This window comes from Schistocerca americana, chromosome 10 (genome assembly GCF_021461395.2).
Source record: "Schistocerca americana isolate TAMUIC-IGC-003095 chromosome 10, iqSchAmer2.1, whole genome shotgun sequence".
In the NCBI taxonomy this organism is placed as follows: Eukaryota; Metazoa; Arthropoda; class Insecta; order Orthoptera; family Acrididae; genus Schistocerca; species Schistocerca americana.
The window spans coordinates 192,024,230-192,041,446 of NC_060128.1; the positions used below are offsets into that span (position 1 = coordinate 192,024,230).

The window sequence follows — 17,217 nt, forward strand, 5'->3', positions numbered from 1 at the left end:
TGACAATGTTGCTTTTCTAGATAGCACACACTCGACCGCGTCCGGAAATCCTGAAAACGACGCGGCCCGCTGTCTCTATCGATCTGACAAAACACGCCGCAACAGCGCGAGCACACGAGGCGGCGGCCAAGCACATGAAATCCAAGCAGCGAGGCGAGCTCTAGACAAAGGCGGCGAGAGCGCGCGGTGGAAATTTCAAGGATAGAATCAGAATAGCGGCGCGGAGCACAGGTAGACGCACGTCCGTCCACTTTGCAGTCCTACCCGGGAATGGCCTGGCCTGGCTCCACAACGGTGACTCGCCTCGCCTCCCTGTTTACCTAACGAACCTGCCCTGGTTCGTTGTGGATGCAGGCTAAGCACTTGGTGCTACTCCTGCAGGTACTTTGAATTTGGAATTTTTTTGCCTGATTTGTGATCTGTCCGTGCTGGACGCTCCTGGCGTCCTATGTGTGTGCCTATGTGGTACTCATGCAACAGATCAGGCCAGCGAGTAGTTGGCCTGAGATGTATTTGTTGGCCCAGGTCCTTTATGAGCCGGTTATGCGAGGTTTCGGCCTTCGCATAGAACAGCCTGGCTGACTGTTTGAACCTGTTTCTGAGGAGCGGAGTGCCTGTTTTGCTCGTGTAGTTGAGCCGTGAAGTACCGCCTAGGTAGGCGCAGAGCGAGCTTCAGTTCCCTATTCTGCACCCTCTGTAGTGTGCCGATGTGTTCGTCTTCTGCATTTCCCCACACCACCGCCATGTACTCCAGCACTGGTCGTATGAGTACCAGGTAGAGTGTGATGCCATGGTGTGGGGGAAGAGTCGATGTGGGGTTTAACAGAGGTTACAGGACTCTTAGTCGCCCTATAGCTCTGTCCCGGACGTCCTGGACGTGTGGTCGCCAGGTAAGCCTTTGATCAAGAGTGACCCCGAGGTATTTTCCAGTCTTGCTCCATGGGATGGGGCCTCCCATGATGCTGACCGGTTGGAGATTGGGAGGCAGTGCTCTTTTCGTGAAGATCACTGCCTGGCTCTTTGCGGCATTGTACTTGAGCCGTCACTTTGTCGACCATGCGCCCAGGACGTCACAGCCTAGCTGAAGTTGTCTCCTGGTCTCCGCTGCATTATACTCCGCACGAACAGCGCGGTATCGTCGACGTATAGTGCCATCTTTACTCGCGCTGTCTGCGGGGCGTCCGCAATGTAGGCTGTGTACAATAGGGGGCCTAAAACCGATCCCTGTGGTACTCCTGCTCGGATTTGCCGATGTGTTGACGTTCCATTGTCTAACCTGACGTGGAAGGTCCTTGCGTCTAGGTACGATTTGATAAGCACTCTGTGGGACGTCGGTACCCCGTGTACAAAGAGCTTGTACACGAGTCGAATGCTCTGGTGACATCTAGGAATACCACCCCTAGGTATTTCCTCGTCTCCAGCGCTCGCATGGCTTCCTCGACCAGTCTCATGAGCTGGTGTGTTGTGGAGTGGCCGCTGTGGAAGCCAAATTGCCCATTAGGGATGACTCCTTCCGCCGTGAGGTGTTGTAGGAGCCGTTTGGCGTACAGACGCTCAAACACCTTCGAGAGTGACGGAAGTAGACTGGTCGGTCTGTAGGCGGCGGCGTGTCGTGGGTCCTTCTTTGCTTTGGGGAAGGCTACCACTTCTGCGTGTTTCCACTCAGAAGGGTAGTTCCCTGAGCGAAGGACCCAGTTGAATAGCGCCGCTAGTGGCTGGTGAGCCCCTGCAGGTAGGTTCTTAAGTAACAGGTTGTCTACTCCGTCACTGCCTCCTGCTTTTCTGGTGTTGAGCGCCTGTAGTTCCGCCGCCACTTCCTCTTCCGTGATTGGCTCTATTTCATCGCCCTCCTCTCGCCCCGTCAGGAAAGCAGGCAATTGCCCCTCTACTCTGCGGGTGTGTTCTACATCGAGGTGGTCTTCTACAGGCGTGAGAGACGCCTCAAAGTGGTCGGCCAGGGTGCTTGCTTTCGCGTCGGGGCTGCAGATGATTTCCTGGCCGACATGTAGTGGGGGGACCCGTTGTCGTCGGCGCAGGAAGGACTTCACCGTGCGCCAAGCGCTGCCGTCCTCTGGGTTTAGTGTTTCCACTAGGTCAGCCCAGTTTCGGTATCTATATGGGGGTCTCGGCTGCTGCCGGTGTTGTAGTCGCGTTTGCTACCTGCCGGATTTGTTGCGTTGCCTTGGTTCCCCTGGTGGCGGAGGCAAAGCTGATACCTTGCTGCACCTTTTCCCGTGTTCCGTTTGAAAGCAGGGCAGCCCCTGTAGCTAGCCACGTGGGGCTCGCTGCAGTTGCAGCACTGCGGTTTCTCCTCCAGTGGCTTTTTGCAGTCTCGGCTCTGGTGTGCTCCCGCGCATTTTACGCAGCGGGGCGGCATGGAGCAGATACGAGACACATGGTCCATGCTTTGGCATGAAAAGCATTGCACTCTTGTGCCTTTTGCCCTGAGTGGTTCCACCTCTACCCCCACTCGAGCAACCTCCTTTAGCTGGAAGATTTTTCTTGCCTCGATGTGTTCAGACAGTACAACCAGGAATAGCGGCATGTCTTTCCTGGTCCTAGGTGATTTCATGAGGGTGACTGGCTGAGCACTGTAGCCCAGCGTCTGCAGTTCCTCTTTGAGCTGGTCTGGCTCCATCCGAATAGGAAGGTGCGTGAAAACCACCTTTAGGAGTTTTATGGGTTCTGTGTTATGGGTGTAGCATAACAAACCGTCTTCCTGAATTATGAGCATGGCCTTCCTGTAGTCGGCCATATTCGAGAGCGAGATCCTGTAGAGCTCGTTCCCTTGGCATCTTATTTTTGAGGAGGATATCACCTCTTTGAATTTTTCTAGCAAGGACCTGTAGGTGTCCTTCCAGAGTATGGCGATCGGCAGGGGAACAGGTGACTTCTTGGCTTGTGGTGCTTGCTGCTCCGCTTCCACGGTCTCTTCTTCGGGTGGATCTGAAAGAGAGTTTTGTGTCCCTATTGGCTGCACCGGTTCGAGCTTTTTTGACCGAGCCATGTGCCGCCGTTTTGAGGCGACAAATCCCTCTGCATCTTCGTGGGCGGCCTCGTTGTCGTCTGTGGTGCCCTCTGGCGCATGCGGCTTCTTCTTCTGTTGTAGCCTGTTGACAGAAGATGCTCCTGCGTCGTCAACTGCCTCTGCAGGTCTCTTTCGAGACGGTAGCGTGCATTCCATGGCCTCTCCTTCCAGGATCAATTGTTCCAGGTTGGCCTCTGGAATGACCTCACTTGGTTGAGGCGCAGCTGGCAGAACAGCAGCCTCTTGATTGGCCTGTACCGTTGGGGTGGCCAACAGGACATTTGCTGTTTGAGAAGCCAAGCCTGGTGATGCTGCTCCCTTCGGGGCCACCTTCAGCAGTACAGTGTCCTCTTGGGTGGACACGATTGGCGCGGCTCCTGGCGGTACCTCGGCCTCTTCTCTGGCTGTGCCTGGCACTGTGGCGGCTAGTTCATACATCGTGAACCACTGGTAAGCCTTCTCGGCGGCCTCTCGTTCGGACGCCGAGACGGCTTTTGCCATCCAGTTCATGATGGCGAAGAGTTCCACCCCTGTTAGAGGGCTATAGCCCTGGGGGGAGGGGGGGGGGGCCGCGGAGTTATAGACTTTGGTCGTGGCCTGGTTTGCCGCGAGTTGGGGGACGGATGCTGCCGCCGTCAGAGCGCGCTCTGTCGGGACAGTATCCTCCGCGACCATCTGGTCGCTATTTTGTAGGTCCATCGGGCAGCTGTGTAGTGACCGCGGACTTGTCCCATGTGAAGGGGGTCCTGGATCACGGCGTGTCCTAACGGTCCCCAGGCGCGGCACAAATCGATTTCTGAATTGATTTGTTTCTCAGCCGATAGCGTGGTGTGCACGACAATTTCGTCGCTGACGCACTCGCAAGCGACTAGTCAGCAGTGAAGAATCGCAGCAGCTTCCGTAACACACTCGCTGGTGACCACGTGCCTTGATAAAGGCACGCAGACAAAGACGCGCGGGAACAAAAGCGCCAGCGAGACAAAGCGGAGCGATGAGCCAGGGCGTCCTCTCGCTACGGCGGCTCAGCGCGGTCTCCCACAACGGTGACGCAGGTTCTTTTGCATTTTTCATTCCCTTCTCAGAGGTGGAAGGACGCGCTGTTTTTGGGCGTACATTTTGCCCTTTTCGGCCATTGGGTGTAGTTTAATACTGTTGTGACACAATTTATTTTGCTCGCTGGGGGTGCAAAAAGGGGGGGGGGGGGTTCTCCTAATTGGGAATTTATTTGCAGTAGTATGCTGGGGACAGTTCCGGTATTTACCTTAGCGGCCAAGGAAAACCTGCAAAACTCGGCCAGAACTGTTTGTCTTGTCTTGTCTTCTCTTACTTTATATGCCGTTCTGCCAGCTTTGGCGCTGGCGTACACGGCGGGCGAGAGCGGCTTTGCGCCTTCTGTTGCGGTCCGCCTCTTTGCCTTCTTTCACGTCCTTCTGTTTCTTTTCTGAATTTCTGTTCACGGGCTTCCGCCTCCTATCTTACGAGCTCCCGACTTTGCATGAAATCCATTTGGTGGTCGTCACACTCGGCCACGTTCGGGATCGCGTCGTCCAGGATTTCGCTATTTACCAGGCAATCCTGGAAATTAACGAATTCCGGTGGTTCGGACCTCCGCGTCCTTCCGCAATGCCGGCGCTGTGTCTGTTAGTGCCACGGCCTGCGTTGCTCGGCTTATCGTCATCCTTTTGGGCCAAGCCGTTGGGGTGGCTCGGTCACGACCTGGGTGGGCTGCTTTCGTAGCAAGCCCGTTGTCCCTGCGCTGGTCACAGGTCTGCACCGCCTGTGTGTCCTTGGATGGAATGTGGCGGAGGGATTCTCGGAGTGTGAGGCAGGCGGCCTCCATCTCCGCATGGAAACCAGATTCTACATGGTTCTCCGCCTCCCTGAGGGCTGAGTCGACGTCAGGACGAGCTGCCGCCCCGCCGTCTGCCCCCACGCTGCGCCGCGCCCCCCCCCCCCCCCCCCCTTCGCCGCCGCCTTTGCCACTGGCAGGCCACACGTGAGCGGAAGCCGTCGTCGTCTCTCCTCCAGGTGCCGCCATTGTTTCCGCGGTGTTGCCTCTCTCTTTTGTGGTCGCCTCTGCCTTCCCGTTGTTTGCAGCGGCGATGGGGTGCTGCCGCCTTCTTCTTCTTCGGCGTCTCCTCTAGTCCTGGGACGCCGTTTTCGGTGCTTTGGCGGGATTTTGGCCATTGAAGGCCTGGGATGCGCGTCAGTTGGGATGTGCTCTCCATCACAGCGGGTGCAGGCCGGTTGGTGGTCTGTGGTGCTGGTACATGTGCGGCTGTCATGTTGACCTCCGCACCTGGCGGCGTTGCGGCAGTGCTCTGCCACGTGCCCTTCCTCCTGGCACTTGAAGCACTGTGGCTTCGTGTCCAGATGGGGGGGGGGGGGGGAGCTTTCGGACGCCGAATATGTCGCCGCGGTTGTCTGCTGCTGGTGTGGTGGCGATGAACAGCGGAGGTTTCTTCTTATTGCTGTTGTTGTGCAACCTGACGGTTGCATCTACAAACCCTTGGCGGCGCAGCCCTTATTTGACTGCTTGCTCCGTAAGCCAAGGCAGCAAGGCAGTCCCCTCAGGATCGCCTTGGTGACTTGTTTGCGACGAATCTTGCGATCCATCGCACTTCTTTACGGGGCGTCCACTAAATGAGCGGCCACAAGGTCCTTCAGGTCCCTGTAGGCGTTCCAGTTCGCGGCCTGGAGCTTCATGGTGGCGACTCAACGACAACCTCCTTTACGCAGCTCTGCCCCATCTCGTCAAAGAATTCCGACCACTCGACCTCCCTGCACTTGATGTGCAGGGTGGGAGCGGGGGAAACTACTCGTACTTCTTCTGCCACCGAGCTGCCGCCTCTCGTGGCATCGCACCCTATACTGCTCATTTTCACCATACCGCACGCCGGGGTTACGACAATTTGCTCCCTTGCTTTTACGACAGCACACGAAAATTTGCCACTGCGCGCACAGTGCGGTCTCCACAGTCAACTCTCTCACAGAGGCAAAGTGCCGCGTGCTATGTTGATCCGTGCACTCCGGCTGCCACAACTCGAGTGCAGTAGGGGTCAGCAGCCCACTACTTATAGCCGCCCGTTGAGTCACTGGTGGCGGTTCAGTATTCAGGTGGAGCGCTGCGTAGAGGGAGGGGTGCTGGGGGGGGGGGGGGGAGCAGCTATTCAGTGGCAGCACTACTCATAAACTGAGGGGAGTGGAGCGGCGAGTCTGGACGTCCACTGCTCAGAGAGACCGCGATGCTGGCTGGTGAGCATAATCTTCAGGGGTCGGCCATTCACCCCCTGGTTGTGGTAGAGTATCAGCATACGGGGCTGCTCTGTCTCCCCGATACTTCAGTTTAAAATCTTGTGATAGTCTTCTTTCATCTGGTGCCATCTCGGTTGCCCTTTCCAGAAATTTAACTTCTAGGCTGACTGTGTCAGTCAGCTGGTGCGGGCCTTCTGCTGCTGCTGCTGCTGCTGCTGCTGTAGAACACTGGCAACGTCTGCCAGGTGTTGGGGCAAGGTAAGCAGCATAGCTGCTGGTCCTGCGTAGACCTCTGAGTTGTTTTGTTTCCCTAACTCCTTGGATTGCCCTCAGGGAGCGCCTCTGGCTAGGGAGGCGCTCTATGTGGCGTCATCGACTCTGTGGGAGTTTGTCTACTCCCGCAGGAGGTCGGGCCAACGTGTAGTCGGCCTGTGGTGGGCCTGGCGACCCAGCCCGCGAATCAGGCGGCTGCCAGAGTGTTCTGCAGCGTTGTAGAACACTCTGGCGATGTGCCGGAAGCGGTCCCGCGGTAGGGGGACGCCTGCTTCCTCGTGCAGTAGCCTCGTTGGGTAGCGGGGCGGCTTACGGAGGGCAAGGCGCAGCGCCCTGTTTTGGACGCGCTGAAGCACCGCGATGTGAGTTGCGGCGGCGTTGCCCCACGCCACAGCAGCATACTGTAGTATCGTCCGTACCAGGGCCAGATACAGAGTGAGGCCGTGTCGTGGCGGGAGTGTGGAGGAAGCGTTGAGCAGTGGGTACAGCGCACGAAGACGCCCCACTACTCGCCCCCTGACGTCACGGACGTGGGGGGCCACGTCAGGTGCCGATCGAGCGCCACGCCGAGGTATTTGCCTGTTCGCGACCATGGGATGGGGTCTCCCATGATCGTGACTGGCTGTAGGTTCGGAGGCAGCTTTTTCCTGGTAAAGACAATGGCCTGACTCTTTGCGGCGTTAAATTTTAGTCTCCATTTGGTGGACCGTGCACCCAGGACGTCACATCCGAGCTGGAGGCGACGGTGCATCTCGGCCGAGTTCGTGCTGCGGGTGAACAGCGCTGTGTCGTCAGCATAAAGTGCTAACTCCACGCGTGCCACCCGCGGAGCGTCGGCTGTGTAGAGGGAATATACAGCAGGGGGCCGAGTACCGACCCCTGTGGCACTCCCGCGCGGACCTGTCTATCTGTGGAGATGCCTCCGTCTGCTCGGACGTGGAACGTTCTTGCCGAGAGATAGGAGCGCAGCAGGACCGGGTGTGACGTCGGTACCCCGTGTGCAAAGAGTTTGTACACGAGGCCGTCGTGCCACACGCAGTCGAAGGGCTTCGAGACGTCGAGAAGCACCGCCCCGAGGTACTCCCGCGTCTCCAGCGCTCGCATCGCCTGTTCCACCAGGCGCAGCAGCTGTTGGCTGGTATAATGGCCGCTCCGAAACCCAAATTGCTCCTCCGGGATGAGTTGCTGCTCGGTGGCGTGGCGGAGCAGCCACCCCACGTACGGCCGCTCAAATACTTTTGAGAGGGACGGGAGCAAGCTGATCGGCCGGTAGTTCGCTGCCTGGCGGGGTCCTTCCCGCTCTTTGGTATGGCAACCACTTCCGCGTGTTTCCACGCGGAAGGGAACGTACCAGTGCGGAGAATGCTGTTGAACATGTCCGCCAGTGTATGGTGTACCTCCGGTGGCAGCATCTTCAGCAGACAGTTTGTGACGCCGTCCGAGCCACCCGCCTTCTTGGGATTGAGGCGACGGAGCTGCAGGTCGACTTCCTCCGCCGATATCTCCTCGATCTCGTCGTCGTCGGCCCGCGCGGCGAGGAAGACCGGCACGCGGTCCTCCACCATGCGGACGTGGTCGACGTCGACGACGCCCTCGGCGGGTTGGAAATTTTCTGCGAATGTGTCAGCGAGGACACCCGCCTTTGCATCTGGCTCGCAGACGACGTTTCCACCCACTTGGAGGGGCGGAACGCGCTGGTGTCTCCGAAGGAAGCGCTTGGCGGTCCGCCATGCGCTGCCGTCCGTTGTCGTGAGGGTGGCTACAAGGCCCGCCCAGTCGCGGTTTCTGTGTTCTTCCATGGCTGCCCGAATCTCGCGCCGCGCCCTGTTGAGGCGGCGTTTCGTTTCCGGCAGCCGCGTGAGCTGCCACTCCCGAAAGAGGCGATTCTTGTCAGTGATCGCCTCCAGGATGTGCGGCGGGAGTTGGCGCGACATCTCGCGCGGCCGTCCTGGCCGCCTGGGGGTGGCCACCTCTGCGGCCGCGAGTGTGTGGCGCGTGAAGAAGTTCAGTGCCCCGTCGGCACCTTCCACGTACGGGTCAGGCGCTCCCTAGAGGCGGTCTAAGACTTCCGCTCGGAAGCGCGCCTCGTCGATGCCGCGGAAGTTGCGGCGGGCGGCCGGCAAGGACGCGCCGATGACGTCCATGTCGAAGACTACCGGGAGGTGGTCGGACGACAGGGCGCTACGGACGGTGGCAGATGTGAAGTGCCCGACACCTTTCAGTACCGCGATGTCGAGCACGTCAGACCGGCCTCGGTGGGGAAATACGGTATGATCGTAGGGCCCCAGTACGATCGCGCCATGCCGTTGCGTGGCGCGGAGGAGGCGGCGGCCACTGGTGTTGGTGATGCGGGAGTTCCATTGCGTGTGCTTGGCGTTAAGGTCGCCCGCAATGAAAATCTTCCTGGGCAACGCCAGTAGGACATTGAAGTCAGCCTCCTGGAGCAGTCCCCTCGGCGGCCTGTAGGCCGCAACGAAGGTGATGACCCCTGCCGTAGTGGTAACAGCCACCCCAGTGGCTTCCACCGCGGCGAGGGGCGGAAGCTGGACTCCATGGAGTTTTAGGGAGGCCTCGATGTAGATGGCTGTCCCTCCGCCATGGGTCAGCCTGTCGGTGCGGTAGCACCGATAGTTGGCCACCTTTACATGCACCCAAGGCTTCAGGAAGGTCGCGCACACGAGGCAAACATCTATTGTCTCGTCGCGCAAGAACTCCCTGAATTCCCCTTGCTGTGGGAGCAAACTGTTCGCGTTAAACGCGCAGACGGTGAGGCCGTGGACGTGGTGATTATCCATGGCGGGGTTGGGGAACTACGCCGACCTGGAGGGCCGCCGTGACCGCGGTGACGAGCACCGGGAGTTGCTCTAGCACCTCGCTCAACGATCGCAGAAGCGATCGGAGCTCAGCTGCTTCTGGTGCAGTGGAGGCGTCGGGGTCCGCTGGGGCGACCTCCGCCACAGGGGCGGCTGACCGGGGCCTTTCTGGTGGCGTTGACTGACGTGGTGCGACAGTATCCGGCTGCAGCCGTGGCGCAGCGCGAGCTGCTTGCCGCTGCCACGGCGGAGTGTCGGTGGCACGCCCCGCGCGCCGGCGACGCCTGCGCGGGCGGGCAACCCGCGCGTCAGGCGCGGCCACGGGGTCTGCCGCCCTCTCGGGCGAAGCCGTGGGCGGCGCAGTCGGCTGCTGACTCTCTCCGACGTGGTGGTCGGAGCGCTGCGAGGGGGCAGGTAGCCCGCTCTTGGTGGCGGCAGCGAAGTTGGTGGTAGAGTGCACCTTTCGAGAAGGAGCACCTTTGCCTCGCTGCTGGTTCCGGCCCCTCTGGAAGGCCGTGCAGCCTCTGTAGCAGGCGACGTGCTGCCCGCCGCAGTTGCAGCAGGACGGTTTGTCCTCGCGGGGGAGGCCGCAAGATCGCCTCTCATGCTGTCCCGCGCACTTGACACAGCGGGGGGGCATGGAGCAGTATCTTGAGACATGGTCCAGCCGCTGGCATGAGAAACACTGGGCCCTTTTGCCTTTGGCCCTGAGCGGTTCGACCTCGACCTTGACACGGCCGACCCGCTGTACCTGAAAGATCTTCCGATTTTCCAGGCTGTCGACAAGGACAACCTGGTACAACGGCATGTCTCGGTGAGTCCTGGGAGACTTTATCAGGCCCGTGGACCTGATGCCGAAACCCATGTCTTCTAGCTCCTCACGGAGGTAGTCCGCACCAAACTTGAGGGGAAGGTGGCGGAATACCACCTTCACGAGTTTGAGCGGCTCAGAGGGGTGAGTGTAGCAATGGAGGCCGTCCTTGCAGATGGCGTCCATAACCGCACGATATTCCTCATGCGTCGCGACCGTGACCTTGTAGAGGTCGCGGCCGGCAGCCTTGAGGGTGGTTGACGCGGCCACCCTGACGAGCTTTTGCTCGAAATCTTTGTACGCGCCGTCCCATTGGACGACGATAGGCGGTGGGGGCGGCGGCTTCCTCTGTGGCGGCACCAGAGGCGCCTCGTCGTCCTCCATCTCGTCAGCGTTCGCCCCTGCGAACGCGTTTGTGGTCTGCAGCGGCTGCGGTGGCTGCAGTGCGGGAGCCCTGGCGGTGTGCCTCCTAGGTGGGGCAACAAAGCCGTCCCCATCAGGCTGCCTGGAGGCAGCATCTGTCGCAGTGGGCTGCTGTGTCCTCTTCGGGTGTAGTGCCTTGGCGGCACTTTGTGGAGTACTAGCTCCAGCCCTCCCAACCGCTACAGCGGCAGCGCGGGAGGCTCTGGGTGCCTTCTTCCTCAGCCTTGCGGAGTCAGAGGTCGAGGAGTGCGTGTCCGAGTCGTCTTGTGTCGTAGCCCGGCGCTTCCTGGGCGCGCGGGCGTCGTCATAGTCTGCATCGCGACTCTCTGCCTCGGCAACGTTCGCGTCCGGGGGGTCGATGGCCTCTATCTCGGTAGCCTCGTGTGCTGTCTTTGCGCTCGTCCAGACCGCAGGGGTGTCCCCAGCGCAGGACGGCGCGTCTAGTAGCGAGACAAGGGGTTCTTCTTGTGACATCGGGGCCAGTGGGGCAACCGGGGGAGCATCGACCTCTTGGGTGGTCGAGTCCAGCGGCGCAACTCCCTTCGAGGCCGCCGTCGCCGGGACCGCAAATTCTTGCAGTGCGACCGGCGAGGCTCTCGGTGGCTCGCCCGATTCTTGCTGCCCTGAGCTCGGTAGTGCAGCGGCCTTCCGGATGTTACAGAAGGTCATTATGGCCGCCTCGTCGTCATCTCGACCGGGGTAAGAGCCCCCGTGAGCGAGCTTGTTCATCAGAATGAACGCTCAGTCACAGTGGTTCGAGTCAGCAGTGGGCAGGTATGCCTGGTCAGCGTCACTGGTCGTTAGTCGGTCCATCGGGCAGCTGTGTGGCACGTAGGGAAGAATGGTCGTCTCTACTCTAGTGACAGCGGACTTGTCCCACGTGAAGGGGCTCCTGGATCACGTCGTGCCCTAACGGTCCCTAGGCGCGGCACAAATCGATTACTGAATCGATTTGATTCGCAGCCAATAACGAGGTGTGCACGACAATTTCGCCGCTGACGCCCTCGCAAGCGAGTAGTCAGCAGTGGAGGTTCGCGGCAGCTTCCGTAACGCACTCGCCAGTGACTGCGTGCCTTAACAAAGGCGCGCGGACAAAGACGCGCGGGAACAAAAGCGCCGGCGAGACAAAGCGGAGCGGTGAGCCAGAGCTACCTCTCGCTACGGCGGCTCAGCGCGGTCTCGCGTGCGTGCGTGCTTCGCTTCGCTTCGCTTCTTCCTTACGAGCTGTCCTTTGCTCGCGTAGGTGCAGGGTAAACAATGTTTTGTTGTTCCTGCTATTCCTGTGGTTTTGGTTATGGATCCTGACTTATTGGTTCGGCCTATGGGGATGCAGTTGCATCCTGCCTGCTGAGGGTTGTTAGTCCCTCAGTAGGTCAGGCCAACGTGTGGTTGGCCTGTGGTGTATGTTTTGACCAAGGTCCTGTATGAGCCGGTTTTCTGAATTCTCGGCCTTCCTGTAGAACAGTCGTGCAGACTGACTGAAGCAGTTCCGCAATTGCAGGATGCCGGTCTGTTCATGTAGCAGAGTGGAGGAGTATCTTCTTGGAAGGCGCAGGGCGAGCTTTAGGGCTCTGTTCTGCACCCTCTGCAGCGTGCCTGTATGAGTGTCGGCTGCCATGCCCCACACCACGGCTGCATACTCTAGCACTGGTCTGACCAGCGCTAGGTACAGGGTGATGCCGTGCTGGGGTGCCAACGTCGACGTGGGGTTAAGCAGGGGGTACAGGGTGTGAAGTCGCCCTATAGCCCTGCTCCTAACGTCCTGGACGTGTGGTCTCCAGGTAAGCCTCTGGTCGAGTGTGACCCCGAGGTATTTGCCGGTTTTACTCCACGGCACGGGGCTTCCCGTGATACTAACTGGCGGTAAATCGGGAGGCAGAAGTCTTCTAGTGAATACTACTGCCTGGCTCTTTGCGGCGTTCGGCTTGAGCCACCACTTGGTTGACCATGCGCCCAGGGTGTCGCAGCCAATCTGGAGGAGGCGTCGCATTTCCCTCACGTTCATGCTCCGCACGAATAGCGCGGTGTCGTCAGCGTAGAGCGCTAACTTCACTGGCGCAACTCGTGGGGCATCTGCGGTGAAAATGGAGTACAGCAGGGGGCCAAGGACGGACTCCTGTGGTACTCCTGCTCGTATCGGCCTGTGGGTCGAGGTGCCATCATCTAGTCAGACGTGGAAGGTCCAGTCGGCCAGGTAGGAGCGGATGAGGACTCCATGTGATGTCGGTACCCTGTGCACAAAGAGTTTGTACATGAGGCCGTTGTGCCACACAGAGTCGAAGGCTCTGGATATGTCAAGGAACACCGCCCCAAGGTATTCCCTGGTCTCCAGGGCGCGCATGACTTCTTCCACCAGCCGCAGAAGCTGGTGGGTGGTGGAATGACCACTCCTGAATCCGAACTGTTCATCCGGGATGATGCCCTCGACCGTCACATGCCAGAGCAGCCTCTTGGCGTACAGACGCTCGAACGCCTTGGAGAGGGACGGGAGAAGGCTGATTGGCCTGTAGTTTTCAGCCTGCCGGGCGTCCTTATTCGCTTTGGGTATGGGTACCACCTCCGCGTGTTCCACTCGGAGGGGTAGATCCCAGAGCGGAGGACCTGGTTGAAGATGCCTGTAAGGAGCTGGTAGGCCCCTTCCGGCAAATTCTTCAGCAGGTGGTTGTTGACGCCTTCGGCGCCTCCCGCCCTTTTGGCGTTGAGCGTCTGTATCTGTTCTGCCACTTCCTCCTCTGAGATGGGGTCGATCCTGTCCCCTTCTTCTCTCGCTGCTAGGAAGATGGGGAGCTCTTCCTCCACTCTGCCAATGTGGGCCACATCGAGATTGTCATCCACTGGGGTGAACGACGACTTGAAGTGGTCGGCCATCAATCCTGCTTCCCCATCTGGACTGCAGACGACCATCTGCCCAGCCTGCAGCGGTGGGACTCGCTGCCGCCGGCGCAGGAAGGACTTGACGACTCGCCAAGCACTGCCGGCCTGCGTGTTGAGGGTGGCGACTAGGTCGGCCCAGTCGCGGTTTCTATGTTCCTCAGCCGCCGCCTTGATCTCCCTCCTCATCCTGTTTAGGAGGCGTTTGGTGGCAGGTTGTCGCGTGAGTTGCCATTCACGGAACACTCTGTTCTTTTCCCGTATAGTCTCTCGTATGTGCAACGGGAGGCTATGGGCGAAATCCTTTGGCTGGCGCGGGGGAGGAGGTTATGCTTCTTCAGGTGCAAGTAGCAGCTGGCGGGTACCGTAGTACGTTGTCTACCCCCACTTCCGTGGGGTCTGGAACATCCAAAAGAAGTTGCAGGACGTTCTCCTGAAACCTCTCGCTGTCCGTTCGGTGGTAGTTCCTATGGTGGGGTGGGAGGGTGGCCCCCCTTACGTCGATGTCGTAGACCACTGGTAGGTGGTCTGACGACAGTGCACACCGGATGGTCAGTCATGTGGTTCCCAATGCCCTTAATAAGGGCGATATCGAGAACATCTGACTGCCCTCGGTGTGGATAGATGGTGTAGTCCTGGGGTCCGAGCGCGATGGCGCCGTTGCTGAGGGCGGCACGGAGGAGTCGACGACCACTGACGTTGGTAAGACGGGAATTCCACTCCGTGTGCTTAGCGTTACAGTCGCCAGCCAGGAAAACCCGTCCCCCAATCGTCAGTAGCGTGTCAAAGTCTGCCTCCAAGAGATTACCGCGTGGCGGCCTGTAGGCAGCCACGAAGGTGATCTGTCCCACCGTGGAGGAGACATTGACCCCTGTGGCTTCAAGGGTTGCCAGGGCTGGGAGATGGACCTGGTGGTGTCGTAGGGAGGTCCTGATACAGATGGCAGTTCCTCCTCCGGCGGTTGGTCTGTCGTGGCGGTAGCAGGCATAGTTCGCTACCTTTACATGGACTCCTGGTTTCAGGTGAGTCTCGCACACTAGACACAGGTCGACTGCCTCGTCGTGTATAAATTGGCGAAACTCACCTGCTGTTTTACCAGTCCGTTTGCATTGAATACGCATACTGATAGACCATGGATCTACTGTCTATCCATAGTGAGCTGCTGAGGGAACAGTGATGGCCTGGAGAGCCCCCGTCACTGCCGTGACGAGCACTGGCAGTTGGGTCAGTAGAGTGTTGAGTGAGCGTAGTAGCTCACCCAAACTGATTGCATCGGTACCTGGAGAAGTGGCGGCTGCATGGGCGGGCGCCGAGGCGGCGGCTACGGTTTGTGGCTGCGACGCCACTACCGGTCGCCGCATGGGGCGTTCCGCACTTTGCAGTGGGTTGCTGGTGGTGGGGGGGGCACTTGGGGGTGTCCACACACTGAGTTGTTGGACAAGGGCATGTCCAGCGTTCCTGAGTCTTCTGTGGCTGTGAGGTTGGTCTCCGCATTTTGGTGTTGGGGTGGAGACTTCTGTGCTTGCTGTCGCGATGGGGTGGCAGTGGGCCCCCTGGCAGCGGCAGCATAGTTTGTGCCTGGCTGTACTTCGCGCGAGGGGGGGCTTTTTGCCTTGGGGTCTGCATGTGTGCTTAAATATAGTGCAGCCCCTGTTGCTCGCCACATGTGGCTCGCCGCAGTTGCAGCACTGCGGGGGTTCTTCCCTCTTTTTTGCGCAGTCCCGGCTTTGGTGTTCTCCCGCGCACTTAACGCAGCGGGATGGCATACTGCAATAGTATGCGACATGATCCAGGCCCTGGCATGAATAGCACTGGGCCCTTCTTCGTTTTGCGCGTAGTGGCTCGACCGCCACTGTCACCCGCACTACCCTCTCTACCTGGAATATTTTCCTGTTGTCCAGGTTGTCAGGGAGGATAGCCAGGAACAACGGCATGTCGCGCTTGGTCCGCGGTGACTTCATCAGAGTCACCGAGCTGACTGGGTAGCCCATTGCTACTAGTTCTTCTTTGAGGTGATCTGTCGCCATCTTCATTGGCAGATGGCGAAGGACCACCTTTAGTTGTTTCTGGGGGTCGGCATTGTGGGTAAAGCATTTCAGCTTCTCCTGCTCGACGACTTTCATGGCTCGACGGTAGTCGTCTATCGAGCGGACAGTTGTTTTCAACAGATCATGTCCCTGGGTCTTAACTGCTAGGGAGAGGACGTCTTTAAACAGCTGTAGGAAGGAGTTGTAGTCCTCCTCACACTGCATAGTGATCGTAGGCGGTGCAGGCGCACGTTTTATGGGCGCCTGCCCCGTCTCCATGTCCTCGTTGTTGTCTTGGACGGCAGCGAAGGAGTTAGTCGTCTGCAGCGGCGCCACGGTTTCGAGCATCTTTGCCCGAGCCGTGTGCCTCCGCTTGGGGACGACAAACTCCCCCTCTTCTTCTTGGGCGGCCTCCTCATCTGTGGCGCCCTCTGACGCGTGTTGTTTCTTCTTCTGGAGCAGCCTGTGGAGAGAAGAAGGCGCGCTAGCTGGTGGTTCGTCCTCGTCCGTCGTCGCTGGCCTCTTGCGAGACGGCAGCGCGACGTCCATTGCTTCTTCATGTAGAATAAGCTGTTCCAGGTTCGCTTCTGGAATTGTTGTACCCTTTTGTGCTGCAGACGGCAGGTCAGCAGCCTCTTGATTGGTCTGGACTGGAGGGGCAGCCAGCAGAACATAGGTTGCTTGGGAAACCAAGCCTGGTGGCACTGCTCCCTTCAGGGCCGCCTCTGGCAGGGCAGTGTCCCCTTGTTTGGACACGCCTGGCGGGGCTCCTGTCGGTACACAGACCTCATCTCTGGCTGCGCCTGGCGACGCAGCGGCAAGTTCGAATTTTAGGAAGAGTTCGTAAGCCTTCTCTGCAGTCTCCCTTTCAGAGGCTGTGGTGGCTTTGGCCATACGGTTCATTATGGCAAACAGTTGTAACCCGGTTAACGGGATATATCCTGGAGGCGCAGCGGAGGGCACGACTGTGGTCGTGGCCTCGGTTGCCACAATTGGTGGTGCGGGTGCTGCCGCCGCCTGAGCGTGCTCAGGCAGGGCGGCAGCCGGCGCGCCAGTTGTTTGTGTTTCCATGATGAGGAAGGCAGAAGAGGAAGAGACAGAGTCTAGACGAGTGACCGCGGACTGGTCCCACATGAAGGGGATCCTGGCTCACAGCGTGCCCTATCGGTCCCTAAGCGCAATACAAATTGATTTGTATCGCAGCTGAAATAACGTAGAACACGTCAATATTGCTGCTAGCGCACTCGCGAGCGAGTCGTTAGCTGAAGCAGTTCGCTGTTGGTTCCGCCACGTGGCCGCCGTCGACCAGCGTGCCTTCACAAAGGCGCGGTGACAAAGGCGCACGAGGACAAAAGGCGCGAGCGAGACAATGCGCAGCGAAGAGCCCGAGCAACCTGACGATACGGCGGCTCAGCGCAGACTCGTGCGTGCGTGCCGTACCGTGTGACTCACGTGCAATTCCCTGCACGATTTAAAGCAGGTTAAGCAGGTCAACTGCTGTTCCTGCGTCTTGGATTCTCTAGATAGATGTGGTCCTCAATTTGTTGTAGGTCTTCTCGTATTCACAAATGTTGGTCGTCCTCTCTGGCTGCATGGAATTATTCCAGCAACCGGTCCGGCCATCTGGTCGCTGGACGCCAGTGGAGTTGGTTTCCCAGTCCACTGACCAGCGGGTTCCTGGACGTCCTCGCCGACTCGTAGAAGTTCCGTGCGAGC

At 59.1% G+C, this 17,217-nt stretch overlaps 1 protein-coding gene across 1 annotated transcript; it reads right to left on the reverse strand.

Moving 5' to 3' along the window:
• Nucleotides 1-6,459: 6,459 nt before the first annotated feature.
• On the reverse strand, nt 6,460-16,572 carry LOC124552381 (actin cytoskeleton-regulatory complex protein PAN1-like). The gene is made up of 3 exons (XM_047126644.1): nt 15,592-16,572; nt 10,295-11,323; nt 6,460-6,501 (listed from the first exon to the last, which is right to left on the reverse strand). The coding sequence occupies exons 1-3, from the start codon at nt 16,570-16,572 to the stop codon at nt 6,460-6,462; spliced, it is 2,052 nt and encodes a 683-aa protein (XP_046982600.1).
• Between the last annotated feature and the right edge of the window lie 645 nt (nt 16,573-17,217).

Bases quoted from the DNA above. Each gene is read 5' to 3' on its own strand.
- LOC124552381 (XM_047126644.1), bottom strand. From the start codon at position 16,572: ATGGAAACACAAACAACTGGCGCGCCGGCTGCCGCCCTGCCTGAGCAC. The intron at 11,324-15,591 runs GTCGTCGAGCAG...CTGATGAACAAG, and splicing joins ACTACCGTCGAGCCATGAAA to CTCGCTCACGGGGGCTCTTA. The intron at 6,502-10,294 runs GTATTCCGCCAC...AGTGTTCTACAG, and splicing joins CGCTCAAACTCGTGAAGGTG to CAGCAGCAGCAGCAGCAGCA.